The sequence below is a fragment of the Oryctolagus cuniculus genome, chromosome 12 (genome assembly GCF_051225735.1).
Source record: "Oryctolagus cuniculus isolate XC-2025 breed Fujian yellow rabbit chromosome 12, ASM5122573v1, whole genome shotgun sequence".
In the NCBI taxonomy this organism is placed as follows: domain Eukaryota; kingdom Metazoa; phylum Chordata; class Mammalia; order Lagomorpha; family Leporidae; genus Oryctolagus; species Oryctolagus cuniculus.
Window position 1 is genome coordinate 56474509 of NC_142878.1, and position 13169 is coordinate 56487677.

The window sequence follows — 13169 nt, forward strand, 5'->3', positions numbered from 1 at the left end:
TATCTTGTTTCCACAAGGAGTTGTGCTTGCTTAAAAGCTTGGTTGGTAGCGAAATGCTGGAGGGGACCTGGACAAGACAGCAGCACATGGCAGACGCACACCAATGATTAAAAATAGACATCAAAGCAAAGAGAGGCAGCAAGGAATATGTTCCTTATCAGGAAGGAGGAAGTCACATTTCTCATGAGTCACATAGCTGGAGGGTTGGGCAATGTCCACATTTATGCAAAGGAGGCAGGATTTGCCTCCACACCAAAGCAACAATAATTGTACCCTCTCTTGCACTCACATTCCTTTTACTCAAAACAAAACAAAACAAAACACACCAAAAATCCCAACAAAAAAATAAAAATACACAGGATCGTGGGCAGCAAGGAAGCTAAGGGCCCAGAGATCTCAAGAACAGCAGAATCTTCCACCAGGTGTGGGTCTGTTCTGCTTGATGGGTCCCTGAATTATGCATTGTACAAACACACACACACACACACACACACACACACCCTCATTTTACCTGACTGAAAGCAGAGATAACCCTATTTTGCTGAGCTTTTTGCTGAGGTAGAGTAAAAATCAAGCAGAAACAATGAGTACCTCTGAGAGCTGGGGGCCTCGCCCTCACCTTTTCTGGAAAGCCTCACTGTCCAGACAGGGACTATGGCTGAAGGAGGAATGGCACTCGACGGGCATGCTCAGCCGGCAGTAGATCATGTTGGCATTGCTGTTCTGTGTGCCAAACGTCTTGTGGGTCACCTTGAGGCATGGAGGGCTGTCCATGGTGCCATCAATCCTCACGACCTGGGAACACCATGAGTCCTTACCCTGACATGCTGGAGGGCCCGACCTCGACCCTTACCATCCTTTACTCACACATGGAACACATGGCAAGGTATTCTGCAAACTACAAAACTAAGTTGTCACCAGTGATAACCACACTAGGACTCTCATCATTACCTGGGCCCCGTCCTATAGAAAATAACATCTGCTCCTGGATAAACAAATTAGAGATTAAGAGACACATCAGTGGCTTCTCTCCAAGGTCAAGGGTGGACAATGTAGACCAGAGAGAGTGGTGGTAATGTGGTGATGGAATACAGAGTCCACAAAGGCTGACCTTTTGGGTCAGGGGCAAGTGGCTGAAGAAGAAAATCTTTCTAAAGATTTCCTTTGTCACCAGGCATAAGAACACCTATGAGAAAGGGTCTCAGAGAGCCCAAAGCTCAAAGAAAGAAAGCTGAGCTCCAGAGGAGGGTACTCCTTACACCTCCACCCTGGTTCCCATCTTGGCCACAGGCACAATCCATTTCCCCCAATCCAGGGAAAATGCCTAGTTCAGGGACATAAGCATTGCAAGAAAGAAAACAGCAAAATTCTAGTTTCAAATGTCTGTGCCCACATAGGTGGGGCAGAAGTCAACTGAGACTCATAATAACTTTTAACCTGAACTTCTCCCCTACTCTTGGAGTTTTAGAAGTGTACTTAATAATTCATGTATGTGCTTAGTGGAAGGCCTCCAGATTCTGTTTGTCAAAAAAGTTCATTCCATCCAACATTCCAAGGGCCACCTTTCTTTTTTCTTTTTCTTTTTTCTTTTCTTTTCTTTCTTTCTTTTTTTTTTTTTTTTGGCAGGCAGAGTGGACAGTGAGAGAGAGAGACAGAGAAAGGTCTTCCTTTGCCGTTGGTTCACCCTCCAATGGCCGTCGTGGCCCGCGCGCCGTGGCTGGCGCACTGCGGCCGGCGCACCGCGCTGATCTGATGGCAGGAGCCAGGTACTTATCCTGGTCTCCCATGGGGTACAGGGCCCAAGAACTTGGGCCATCCTTCACTGCACTCCCGGGCCACAGCAGAGAGCTGGCCTGGAAGAGGGGCAACCGGGACAGAATCCGGTGCCCCGACCTGGACTAGAACCCGGTGTGCCAGTGCTGCAAGGCGGAGGATTAGCCTAGTAAGCCGCGGCGCCGGCCCAAGGGCCACCTTTCTAAAGGAATGGTAAGAGAGGAATCAGATAAATAATATCAAAATTTAAGACTGTGGTGGCAATGAGAGGTTGAGAGTCGATGCTTCTTGAAGGCAGACTGGAGGGAGAGTTCAAGAAATACAGCAGGTACAAGCAAGCCACTGAATCTACTCCAGCTAATGTCGCAAGTGAGCTGATTTACCTGCTTCTCCATCTGCACGCTTTCCCCTGAGCCACCACGAAAACACATGGTGGGCATGGGCGAAACAAAGGGAGAAAAATGTAGAATGAGACCCTTCCAATTTCTAGCTCCCGCTAGCTCCCTCATAAGGTAAAATGTTATAGTCAACTGCCACATCTCAACTTGAAATACTGGGAATAGTACCAAGGAAATTAAAGAGGGCCTACAAGACATCAAGTTATAAGCATTTAAGAACATTTATGCTCTGGGTAAGAGCACTTAATATTTTAAAGCAAACAATGTTAAAGGTCTCTCTGAAGGCTATTACTGTGACAATACTAGCACGGCAATGTCTAGAGAAACTCCAGTGGCCCGGTGGTTAGAGGTGGATGTGCAAGGCTGTATGTGTGAAGCTGTCTCTTGTATTATGCTACTGAACTGCCCCAGTTCAAGTGCCTATAACCAGGAGGCAGCAGGGAGGTGGCTGCTTGGCAGCCAGGGCAACGTAGGTAGGCAGCTGCCTGTTGACAGGAGAATTAGTGGGAGCTTAATGCCTTGGCCTACCTGCACTACAAGGGCCTCCCACACTGTGTAACGTTACCTCGATGTGTGGATGATCCTTTGGCACATTGACAAACGTTGGGAGGCGCTTGCTGAACCACATTGCAACATCTCGGTTCATGTTGACGGCGAAGGGCTCAAAGCCCTCTTGGAGACCACACATGGTATAAAACTTGAAGGTACTGGCGTCTGTCCCGAGATTCATGCGGCCGATTTGAGATAGCCCCAGGGAGCAGATGGGCACAAAGCCTGAAGAACAGTTACAGAGAGGCCTGCTTCAGCCCACAGGTGCCATCCCGGGAACCTGGAAGCCAAACCTTAGTTTCCTTAAGAGCTTTGGGTCAGCAGAGGACAAAGGGGATGCACCCTTTTTGTCTCCCTTCCTGGCACACAAAATCAATCACAGGAGGCCATCACCACCAATATTCTATGGGAAGGAAAAGTGAGCTCATTTCAAAATTACTTGGGAAAAGGAATCACCCACTAAGAGATGTAAATAAACTTGAAAAGTAAAATCAGGAAGAGAAAAAGGGAAATTCCTTGCCTAGCTTTAGTTAAAATGGATCTTAACTAAAATACTATCCAAACCCAAATCAGCATAATAAACCTACAGAATGAGCAGGTTGTATCATGAAAACAAATCTCCCAAAATAGGTGACAACGAAGATAATGGATATGTTAATCAACCTCACTATATTAGCCTTTTTGATATTTATATGCATCCCATGACATGCTATATGACTTAAACATATACATTATTTTTTTTAAAAAGGATGACTATAAATTGTCTAATATTTCTAGGTCTCCATACCCTTACCAATGAATGATAGGACCAATGGTGCTTCACGTTCTAAGAGTATGGCTCCAAGAAGTCTTAAATGCTAGCACTACAATTCTGCTCAATCACAAACTCCAGTCCTCTCATCCGACTGTGTTCCCCCTTCACTCACAGAGAAAGCTGAGAACTTTGAGCCTGAGCAAATGCATCCCTTCCTGCAGCAGTCATCTGTGTGGGCTCCCCTCTGTATCCTGATCATATGAAAAAATTACCATTCAGAATATACCAAAGCAGAGGTTCAAACTGTCTGGCATTTGTTTGTGGTCTATTTATAAATCATAATTGTGGACCAACAAATCAGCCAAGCAGGGAAAGCGCTAATTATGTTGGATTCGGGAGGATGTGGGAGGCAGCGGCCGGAGGACAGCTGAGCCTGTAGAGTGGTGGGCAGGGAAGGAACAGCTGGGAGATTGCCGGCTGAAGCAGGGGCTGGTGCTGCCCCCTGCCCACCAAAAATAAAACTGGCATCACTCCTAGGATAGATGTGTTGAGTCCAGGGGCAATGCAGTGTGCAGGCCAGTCAGGGAAGCATTTACATTTAACACGTAAGTACTTTCCTTCCTAGACACCAGGGCCAAAACACCCACTTCCCAGGCCAAGCGCTTCTATATTGTTATCCAAGTCATGAAGCTTCTCTGTACATAGGGCATGCAGATACAAGTGAAAAGTCAGTGTCCCCCAGGTCTGAAGAATGAGCAGAGTTTACCATGAACACCCCTCCCCCCAAATAGGTAGGTATATGGGATGATGTATGAGCAGAAGTACATAAGCCTATAGGGCATTTTGCTTTATGGCTGGGTGTGCGTGTATGTGTAAGTGGGGGGGAGACTACAATACTTGTTTTCAAAAGGGTTTCAAAGCCTATGACTTGGGATGCTGATGTGTTCAATACCATTTCTAAGTAAGAACTTCAGTATAATCCCAGCAGAGTGACAGTGACGTATCAGGAACCTCCTCTCAGGGACACTTAGGCCTGAGACTAGATCAGCCCTGGCCCCCAGGACAGTGGGTGGACCTGTCAATCAAGCCCCCACTCATACAACATTGGGAGCACAGCTAGCACTTGTGTACTAGGGATTGTGATGAGTGAAACCAATTCAGTTTTATAGACATGAGTTTTTACAAATATGCAATCTTCAGAAATCTCACTACTGTGCAGGATAAGGATTGTTTGTTGGTAAAATTTCTTGGGTTCTGTTTGTGACAGCAGCTCTGCATGACACCATAACAACACGCGGAGAAAGGAGAAGCAGCAATCCCAGTCTCAAGGAGCTTATGGGAATGGGAACAAGGAATGCAGAAGGATGAGTGATTTTGAAGCAAGCTCTCTGGACCCCCAAAACACTATTTTACTTATTCCGGGAAGGGGGTAACTCAAGCCAGAAAATGCTGTAGTCATTTTATCTGAGCGCCATGACTGTGAAGCCTTCTAGAGCCTTGTGGTGTGCAGAGAACAGCAGGCCAAGAAAACCTCTCTTCTTTCTTCCCCAAGAACCTCAGTGGGCACTAGTGGGGAAGCAGCAACAAGGAGACTTGGCCTTGGGACTCCATGGGTAACTTCCTGGTGAAAGATTCACTACTAACATTACGGGGAAAGGAAGACAGCCACGAAGCCCACTTTTGTTTTTGACTAAGGAACTTGGTCTCCTCAGGATTTGTAAACATCCCAGAGGCAGCAGCACTTTGCAGAAGATAAAAATGAAAGCGTGAGGAGCTAACAGACTTGCCCAAGGTCACGAGAAGGGCGAGTGACAACATGGGATGAGAAACAACAGCCTGTGAGTCACAGGCGAGCTGCCAGTCAGTGTGCAGAATGTTACAGGGATGGGTGGCCCAGATTTAAACAGAGGTTACATCCCAAGGCACAGAAGCACACTCGTTGCAGAGTTAAGTGCTGTCCCTGTGGGGCGCGGAGCCCTCTCCAGGGAGGGGAGAGCTCAATGCAGGGCAACAAAAGCCACCAGGCAGGAACGGCGGAGGCAACCAGGACCTCCTGGGGGCCAAGTGGGGAAAGCAGGCCCACTGTGAAGCAGCAGAAGGGAAGGCAGAGCCAAGGAAGAAGTCAGCAAAGAGAAAGCCCGGAGAGGACAGAGAGGAAACTGGAATCCCCAGAAGCACCAGCACTTTGTACTGGGAAGAGGACTTGGTAACTGGATGCACTTAATCAGTTCCCCCCTGCCTAAGGGCTTATGGCCAGGCTTGTGATCACTTTCATTTCTAACACTTTTTTACTTGAGGTGTCTACATTTCAGGTGACTTTACAACTCCACATGATAGAGACAGATAAAGAGTGAAGAGCAAAGACATGATAAACCACAAAAGCTAAAACTTTTCTAATACTTTCTAAATGTTAGGCAGATTTATCTCTTTATTGTGCCCATTTTACAGGCAAGGAAACAGACTTGGAAGTGAAATAACTCACTCAACATCTGTCACCTGTGAACTGCAGCGCCAGCATGCGAACAAAGCTGGACAAGCAGGGGCAGAACAAGCAGTGGGGACCTAGGCCGGGTGCCTCTCTTCCAATTCTGTGCTGCCTCTCTGCTGTGCGACTAACTCTTCCCTTGCTTTTCAAATAATTTTCTTAAGGCTCACAACCAGTGGCACTTTAGATCAGGTAGCTGGAGATCCGTGACCACAAAGCACTCCGGGGGCTATGTGGTTCTCTGTTGTCCATCTGGTTAAAAGGACCCACTTGGCAAGGTCGTGTGGCATTACTATGAGGACTCATGATTGTGAACCAGGATTTGTACTTGGAACACAACCCAATTAATAGCCTCAGATAAAACTGGAGAAGGAAGCAGAAAGAAAAAATAAAAGGGGAAGAATACCCCCTCCTTACATGCACCTATCAATTATACTGACACCTTTAAAGAGGTTTGGGGACAAAACTTGCAAATGGCATTATCTTGAGCCAAGAAATGTACAAAGTTCTTATCCTAGGAAAGGAATATGATACAAGTGCATTTAAATTTTTTGAAGGACTACAGGCTCTGATAAAATGGGCATGGATAAGGCCTTGTACTGGTTTTGTGATTAGGAAGTGGGAGAGCAGAGAGGTCATCTTTTTATAACTCAGGAGCCTGGGAAGAAACCAGTTCTCTAGAAAACCCAAACAATAGACCCATTCCCAATCCACTTAAAGCTGAAGAAAGGCATGAACGACAGTCACTATGAGGAAGGGAAAACCTGAGAGCGTGGAGAAGGGGAGAGCGCATGACTGCCCAGATCACTCCTGGGCTGCTTCTGGTCTCAGCCAGCATTCCTCTCCATTCCCTGCTGAGCCTCAAGAAGATGGAGCTCAGGGCCAATGCTGAGGTGGTCACAAACCTTGGAGGAACCCGGGAGAAGAGAGGCCATGCTCTGCTGGCACAGCCGCAGAGCCCAGCACCCAGCTGGAGAGCATGCAACAGGGCCCACTGGCACCAGTGTGTGTGCACGTGTGTGTGTAGATGGCAGTGCTGGGTCCTGTAAATGAGTTTTACTCTCTTCTTCCTAAAGGGCTGCCATCAGACTTGTAAAACCTAAACAGGCTGATGCACAGGAGTAGGTTTGGATGCTGACCCTGCAGACACCAGAGCTATGGGCGCTATGGCAGAGGCAGACTGATGCGAACAGGAGCGCCTGGCAGAGAGGCAGCACAGACACCACCCAAAGGCTTTATCACAGATCACACTCTGAAGTCTGGCAGGATTGTCAGCACTTCGTTTTTCTGTGCTTTGAGTGGAGGAAAAGAGACAGCCAATGGCAAAAGTTTCACCTTGAAGACTCCTGAGCTGTGAGGGCAAAGGACAGGGACCAGGGAAGGCAAGTGTTGAAGACTCCACACATCACAACTCCCACTGGGCAAAAGGCCTGAATCAAGGCTGAGCTACTGGTAACAAGGAAAACACAAGCACACAGGCTGTTTGCTTTAGGAGGAGGAGGGGGAGACTATGATGCATAAAACAGGTGGTTTTTCCTAATAACTCAAGGTGAGAACTGCCGCCGCTTTGCATCTTAGGTAGAGAGCAGGGAGGCACTGTAAGGTTATTCCAGGCCCCTGGACCATTGCTGTCAGAGTAGCTAACCCTGAGCTATCCCAGAACTGAAAGAGCTTTCCAATGATCCCGTCTCTGCGTTATAAAAGCGTGATAAAGCAGCAGGTTAATATAGCACAGTGCATTTCTATTGTAAGTCAGTGTCCTAACAACAGACGTTTATATTTCTGAAAGTGAAATCATGACTCTACACAAAAGGCCTATGAGGCATCTCTGGCATTACAACATAAATGATCTCTCAAAGCAAGGTTATCCTAAGACATCTCTCTCAGTATTCTGCTCAGATCCTATAATATCCCCTGCCCTCGTTTCCTAGGGGGTTAAGGCCAAGGCTTCCTGGCCCAGGTCAAGTAATAGTTGCTTAAATGAGAAGGCCAAAGCTTGGTATTTGAGCCTGTAATCTGTATCCTGTCTACATTTCCAGCTTCATCATCCACGAATGCCATGTACAAATCGTTCAAACTCTATCCTTTCCTGACATGTGCTTTTGCTACCCCACTACTCTGGTTCCATCTCATAACAGGAATACCTTTCTCTTTGGAGACGGGCATCTCATATTCTTTATTTAACACACAATTAGAATCCCATTCTTACAGACTTTTCATTCTGTTTGGGCACTTGCCATTTATAACTGACTGCTTGTCATAATTAATCATCTTTTCATAGTCTTACCTTCTTTAGTTTGCAACTAGAAAATGAGCTCATTACTGTCAACTCTGTCACTACTTGCACTGGTGTGTGCTTGAGACCTTGTTTCTCACACTCTAATATACACAAGAAGCCTTGGCATTTCTTCTCAGAAAGCAGTTTCTTTTCTTTTTGTTTTTTGACAGGCAGAGTTAGACTGTGTGTGTGTGTGTGTGTGTGTGTGTGTGTGTGAGAGAGAGAGAGAGAGAGACAGAGAGACAGAGAGAAAGGTCTTCCTTTTTTCATTGGTTCACCCCCCAAATGGCCGCCACGGCTGGTGCACTGTGGCCGGCGCTCTGGGCCCATCTGAAGCCAGGAGCCAGGTGCTTCCTCCTGGTCCCATGTGGGTACAGGGCCCAAGCATTGGACCATCCTCCACTGCACTCCCAGGACACAACAGAGAGCTGGACTGGAAGAGGGGCAACTGGGACAGAATCCAGTGCCCCAACCAGGACTAGAACCCGGGGTGCCAGTGCCACAGGTGAAGGATTAGCCAAGTGAGCCATGGCGCCAGCCAGAAAGCAGTTTCTAATGCTGGGCTGCCAGGAGCTAAGATTCTGCACTTCTTACAAGTGGACCGGACTGAATATCCAGCCTTTGGACTTTAAAAAGGTCTCATAACTCTGCAAAACATACAAGATTCTTATTTCTTCCTTACTGCTGGGCAAAAGACTAACAGCTAAGTAGCTCTTTTCAAGTCGAGAAAGGAAGAGGTCCTGAGTCTTTGGGCTCTTTCTACCCCAGGGAGCTACCTTCCTTGTGGATGAACCTGAATATTGTAGCTCTTTGTTTTCTCCCTGGCCTCAAAAAGAGAGCAGCGGATGTTGTGGACACTTAGGAATCTGCTGAAGTTCTTTTACACTGCTTTGATACCCACCTGCAGCCCTCCCTCTTCCCACCTCTGACCCAGAACACAGGACATTCCTTTTGCTAGCAACATCCTTCCCACTTGTCTCCAAGAATAGGATTCCTTCTTTAAGACTTCAATTTGGAATGTCTTCAGAAGACTCTAAAATATGACCCCATCTGGCTTAAGCCATCCTATCTTTCCAGGAAAACACATTGACTTGCAACCTAATTCCTCAAATAATTGGTTCTTAGAAAAATCTTTAAAGGTACATCTGGATATGCCCATTGCAGATAACAGGCAGTGGTAAAAAACATTAAAATCATTTGTAAAGCTAAAAACAATCTGCACACAAAGAGCAATTATATTAAACATACAAGCATATGGTTTGATGTACTTGTGCTCTCGTGTTTTTTCAGTTATATCTTTTGAGTTGTCTAGGCAGGAACTCTTACTTTCTTTCAAGCTATAGACATGTAGAGCTACAAGGGGCCTTAAGTATGAGCAGAGGGGGAAACAAGGCCCAAAGAGGTTAGGTAAGGTCAACCAAGATGTTACAGATGGGCAGTGGCAAGGGCAGGGTGACAGCAAGAGCCCAGGTCTCCTGACAGAGCAGCACTCTCCTCACCTGTAATGAGCAAGAAAAGAATGTCTCAGCACCAAGCAGAGGGGTGTGCACACAACAGGCTATTCAGTCACTGTCACAGGATTTGATATCTAGGGAGACTGCTGGAACCTATTTCATAGATCCTCTTATTTTCTGTAAGGGATCAAGAAATGGAAGCCCAGACAGACCAAGCAGAAACTGCCAGAGCCACAGACAGAGCTGGTGAGGAGCGAGTCCACTGACTCGCAGTCTGGTGCTCCTTCCCCCATATGCTGCCAATCTTGTGTATGTAACTGTGTTACGCACACAAGAAATAATCATCCCCAACTGCTCCTTTGTGTAGCTCGAAGCACTGCCCTGACTGTAGTCTATTCATAGGCATTAGTGAGTGTAACTGTGCTTGGGTTTCACAGCATGTTCCAATTTCAAAATGAATTATATTTCATTCAAGGCAACAGCTCAGTCTAACTTTGGTGTTTCAGCGGTTCTCATCAAAGCATCAAGTTCAATTACACAAACATGCAGACTGACAATTCCAACCAACATAAAATAATAATTCTTTAATTCACTGAGTCCTCTCTCCCATCAAGGGCATTAGTTCACATACAATTGGTATTGCCTTTGTAACACTGGGAAGTCTTACACTGCAAGGATACAGCACAGTCAATTAAAAGACAGCTTCTTGGTCAATCTATCTGGAAACTCAGACATTTATTTATGCTGAACACACCTACAGATACTACTCATTCTTCAAAAATGAGAGCATAAATGAGAGATTTAAGCAATAGGGTTTCAAATATGCAAAGGGCAGTATTTCCTCAATAAGGAGGTAGAACAGCACCCCCCAGCTGTCCCTACACTTTTCCTTCAAATTCGTGGAGTTGGAATGGGTAGAAGGTGGTAGATTTACCATTTTCAATCTCGTAGTCAGCAAAGGCAAGTTCAGAGCCTTTATTGGTGATCAGCAGCTCCCCATTCAGCGTGAAAATCATTGAGGCATCATCCAGGTTAATCATACATCCGACCACATCTCCTGGCTGCCAGGTACGCCCAAAATACCCACTACCTTGGTGCCAACGCTGGCCCTAGAAAACAAGAGCCTGGGGCTTAGAGAAATGGACGTCCTAGAAGCCTCCCATAGCTGGAGAAATAAACACATCAACAGTATCTCCTAACAGGTAGTGGTACATGATTTCTATGGGATACTCACTTCTCTAAGAGAAACTCACAGGGTGGGGGTAGGGAGTGTCTATTTCATAGATGACTGAAACACAAGGCTCATCAGAAAAGGTAGCCTCAGTCTCCTGATTCCTGATCAGCTAAGACAATAAGCAGGATGCTCGCTAGGACATACTGGGGAGATTCCCAACACATGGCTGTGAGGTGCCTCTAGAGTATAGTTAATGAGCTTGGGTTCAAGAACTGATAGGGAGTTGAGGGCAGAAACCCTTCCCCTTCACCAAAGAGCAAGGAAACAATCAATGCTTAGGTGATGGCCATTCAATGTTCTCATTAGCATAATGGTGTCCAGTCATGAGCCTCAGTAATTCCAGCTTCCAGGAGAAACTCACCCTGCTGCCTTCAAACACAAAGGCTTGGTCATCGGCCCCCAGCTCAATGTCAGGCCGACAGCCTGGCCTGGCCCAGCCGACCCGCATGTCTCCTCCAGTCACCACCTCAAACTCAAAATACCACTTTCCAGATCTCACTGCGTAAGACCGCTCTACCCGGAAAAATCGGATCTTGTCTATGCTGACTTTCTCCACAGCTGGGTCAGCTATCGTGAAAAGGAGGGGAGTAGAGGGAGTCAGGGAAGGGGTAGGAAGGGGGAAGAGAGAACACAAACTTTTAATAATTAGGTAGAATTCCTCAAAAGAATCTGGTGACAGTAACTAGGACTGGCCACATATCTCCCACTATTTAGGGCATTCTGCTCATCGTATAACAATCATTATTATCATCATCAAAACCATAATAACAACACAATCTATATTCACTAAGGGATTACTTTGTACCCTTAGAGACCATATCTCAGTTTTTCCTCACAATAATCCTGTGAGGTCAGTCATAGCATCATCATTTTAGGGATGAAAAAAAAATTAAGGTTCAGAGAGGTAAAACCACTTAATCAGGCCAATAAACCAAGGAGCAAAGGTTCGAACCCAGGTTTGACTCCCAAGCCCTCCCCTTAATTCCTTATAATCCTGTCCCTATGGCGCTCCCTGGGGTGGGGGATGACAATGACATGTTCATCTGCTCCAATTCAGTCATTTTAATTAACACTAGAATTTAAATTGGAGATATGATTACCTGACCCCAAAGTAAGCTGATATTCACAATGTTTAGAAAATTTTAAAAGACTCAGTTTTTGACCAGGTATCCTTAAAAGCTACCCTGGAACATGTATTCCCTGTGGGACTGGGTCATAGAAGTGCTCATAAGAGAAACCACCAGGATGATGCTTTGTATCTGTCTTTCCCTCTTTTTTTTAATACACACCATTTATAAGAAATACCACTCATAACAACACCAGCTAGACCTATGTAAAGTCAGCATGTTTCCAGAAGAGGACTCGTTGAGTAACCAGGGTGGGAATGAACAACCTCAATTCATTACCTAGTTCTTGGTCTGATGGCTCAATGTTATACCCATAACCAACGAACGTCCGAACAGCTTCACGCAGACTGTCCCTGTTTGACTTCTTAGTTCGCTCATCCAGTAATGCATATGGCACCAGACGGGGATTTCTTTTGTTCTTCAAATCCTATGTGAAGCCAGAGAAAAGAGATATGGAGAGAACACATTTCAGCTTTACAAATAGCTCACCCCACTCCCATATTCCTGGCTTTCTGGCTGGCTCATGCCACTCTATCAGCTCTTCCCCCAGTGCCTTGGTATTCAGCAATGTACATATTTGCCAATTCTCTTTAGGATTAAATGAGAATGGAAAAATTTTACTAATGCTCAAAGCTATCATTAAAAAACACATTTTAATAATGCCAGCCTGAGAATAAAATTAAGTGTCACAAAATTGGCTAGAAACCTCCATTCCCAAGGCAAGATGGGATTTGCTTAACTATTCCCATATGGAAGATGAAGCTATGATTTAAACTGTGATAGTCTGCTCACAACAGCCTTTTAAAACTCTTCACACAGAAACACCAGAAAAGGTGGGCAGAGCCACAGCCGGTCCATTTCATTGCAGAAGGCACAAGTCTTTCTGTGTGAGTAGGGCCCTTCTTGTTTCCTTAGGAGTGACCAAGACACCAGGAAGGACAATTGCAGTGATAAGATGCAAATCAATATGTATAACACGCTGTTTTGAACTTCATCACTCCACCACCCTGACATGGTTTCCACAGCTGCATTTTGGCTCTCAATATGTGTGGGTTTGGAAGATAAGGTATGAATTAGTTCATAAGACCACAACCACCCCTGAACTTCCCTGATGCTC

General features: G+C 45.9%; 1 protein-coding gene across 12 annotated transcripts in view; it reads right to left on the reverse strand.

Moving 5' to 3' along the window:
* RYR3 (ryanodine receptor 3) overlaps positions 1-13169 on the reverse strand; it is a 582715-nt gene that overhangs the window by 226698 nt on the left and 342848 nt on the right. For 10 of the 12 annotated variants that reach the window (XR_016217200.1, XM_089309149.1, XM_070053265.2 and 7 more), the window contains 5 exons: positions 12332-12479; positions 11287-11492; positions 10626-10800; positions 2737-2945; positions 620-795 (listed from right to left, as the gene is read on the reverse strand). Coding sequence is in view for 11 of the 12 variants with exons in the window: in XM_089309149.1 (XP_089165275.1) it covers positions 620-795; positions 2737-2945; positions 10626-10800; positions 11287-11492; positions 12332-12479 (914 nt within the window). In the remaining variant the exon portion in view is untranslated. 12 annotated transcript variants of the gene reach the window in all.